This window comes from Limulus polyphemus, unplaced genomic scaffold, assembly GCF_000517525.1.
Source record: "Limulus polyphemus unplaced genomic scaffold, Limulus_polyphemus-2.1.2 Scaffold6620, whole genome shotgun sequence".
NCBI lineage: Eukaryota > Metazoa > Arthropoda > Merostomata > Xiphosura > Limulidae > Limulus > Limulus polyphemus.
In genome coordinates, this window is record NW_013672230.1 from 1 (window position 1) to 2,664 (window position 2,664).

General features: G+C 31.9%; 1 protein-coding gene across 1 annotated transcript; it reads left to right on the top strand.

The window, feature by feature from the left end:
* The first annotated feature begins 362 nt into the window (after positions 1-362).
* On the top strand, positions 363-1,943 carry LOC106473911. The gene is made up of 2 exons (XM_013934601.2): positions 363-1,056; positions 1,592-1,943. Exons 1-2 carry the CDS (start codon positions 723-725, stop codon positions 1,825-1,827), a joined length of 570 nt encoding a protein of 189 aa, XP_013790055.1. The 5' UTR covers positions 363-722; the 3' UTR covers positions 1,828-1,943.
* Positions 1,944-2,664: the final 721 nt, after the last annotated feature.

The following is a 2,664-nucleotide window of genomic DNA, read 5'->3' on the forward strand; positions in this document are numbered from 1 at the left end:
ATGATTGGTGATTAAAACACATTTATACATGTTCTTGTTTAAATAACCTCATCATGATTGGTGGTTAAAACACATTTATACATGTTCTTGTTTAAATAACCTCATCATGATTGGTGATTAAAACACATTTATACATGTTCTTCTTTAAATAACCTCATCATGATTGGTGATTAAAACACATTTGTCCATGTTCTTGTTTAAATAACCCCATCATGAGTGGTGATTAAAACATATTTATACATGTTCTTGTTTAAATAACCTCATCATGATTGGTGATTAAAACACATTTGTCCGTGTTCTTGTTTAAATAACCCCATCATGAGTGGTGATTAAAACATATTTATACATGTTCTTGTTTAAATAACCTCATCATGATTGGTGATTAAAACACATTTGTCCGTGTTCTTGTTTAAATAACCCCATCAAGATTAAAACACATTTGTCTATGTTCTTGTTTAAATGGTCCCTTCATGGTTAGTGGTTAAAACACATTTGCCAATGTTCTTGTTTAAATGGTCCCTTCTTGATTGGTGGTTAAGCATTTTTGTCAGTATTCTTGCTACATTAATTCCAGTATGGTTAGGTTCATATTCTTATTTTAATAGACCCCTTGCTTTCTCTTACTCATTATTTTAATTATCAGACAATAATTTAACATAGTGCATTGTGATTCTCTTAATTTAAATTGTTCAGATATCATTGTGTCCTTGACATACACAATAATGGTTGTTTCTATTGAGATTATTGTAGCCTCAATAAATTCATCGTGTTTGCTTGTTTATACAGTATGTACAGATTTGTCATTAGATATCAGCCAGATCACGGCATCGACTGGGAAGAGGAAACATACAGACGGCTACTTATCAGAACCATCAAAGAAAAGTCTTTCATGGCCAGAGACTCAAGACATGATCTCACCACAAGAGGTCGATGTTAAACGTCTGTCACTTGACCTGAAAGAGGCTCTGAAAGCAGAGAAGGAAGAATCTCTCTGTTTTATGTCCAAGATGGAAGATCTGATCAAAGATGAAGTATTAGATGCTTCTAACAACAGTAGTAAGTTTATCTTACTGTTGTCAAAGTATCTGAAGGAATTTTTTACTTCTCTAATAAATAACCATTGTACATATGCAGCGTGTTGATGAAAAGGAAAAATATAAATACTAACATAAATTTGAATTTAATTTTCCTTTTACATTTTACCTTGATTTGTTTAAATAAAACTTAAAGATACAAAGTATTAATTGACATCTATCTTTTTTTTTCAATTCTCCCTTTCTTGTACCACAGTCTGTGATAAACATGGGATAATTTGTTTCAGACTATAACCTGTTTTTTTTCAATTCTCCCTTTCTTGTACCACAGTCTGTGATAAACATGGGATAATTTGTTTCAGACTATAACTTTATAGTCTGAAACAAATTATCCCATGTTTATCACAGACTGTGGTACAAGAAAGGGAGAATTGAAAAAAAACCCTTGTTTTTGTATATTTTATACCAAAATGTAACATCCTTAGAAAATATAAAAATTCCTGTAAAGCTTTCGGTGATCTTTAAAATCAACTATTTAATATATCTATGATTCACAGGTCATTCTTGGTCTCGACAAGCAGCTTTCAGTAGAAAAAGATCGGCATCTTCCAGCCCACGATTTGTTTCATTACTTTCTTCAGATGTATCATGGGATAATTCTGCTACCAGGTGTAAGATGAGTGACGAGGATGACATGGAAGTCGTGCTTGACTGTCTGAGGTCCAGTTTAAACTCCCAAAAGGGAATTAACCAGCATCTCGAACAGCAGTTGAAACTGTTAATGGATTACTAATACTGAATGTATAAAAACGGTTTTGTAGACAAAATATAATTCCTGTATTGCTTTTTTTAATGTGTTCACTTTATAATCATGGGAACTGAATTACAGTTAATAGATTAAGAGAAAAACTGAGTACCGAGTAAGAATTATTTCACTTTCGATTCTGGTGTTTTAAACATACATAGTAGAAACATTGTACCTTGCTTGGAGTGAAGAAACAGGCATTGAAAATATTCCTCTATATTATTGTTTTACAAGAGTAGGGATGACTTAAAACTGACACATAGAGAAATATAAAAAATACCCTTCAAAGGTTTATGTGTTGATCATGAATTTCATAATATACTTCAATCACTGTCGAATGCTAAACATGTCTTCAGTTTGGATTGAACACCCTTGGAGTATATTATCAGTAAGCTTGCAGACTTATAATGCTAAAACTTGGGTTTGATCCCACGGTGCAGCTTTGAATTTAATCGAAGGAACTAAACGGTTTCGATTGAACACTAGGAAAAGAATATTTTATTGTGTAATGTTAAAATGATCAATCAGTAGGTAACTAGTTATCCAGTAAAACGTTACTAGAACGTGAGAAAATACACAAGCTGTTATTGATGAAGAAATGACCTGAAACTTCAGAACAAGGATATATATACACCTGGAAAAAAGTTAAGCACCCCCGTGTTTTTTCAAGTGATTCAGATTCGATGTTCTTGTGACTGATTATAAATTACCATTCAATCTAAACGTGTTTATCAAATGAAATTATGCATTATTGGGCACAAGAAAACAAGATTATCACCGTAAAATAACAATTTTTAATTTACATATCATGACATCAAAATATGG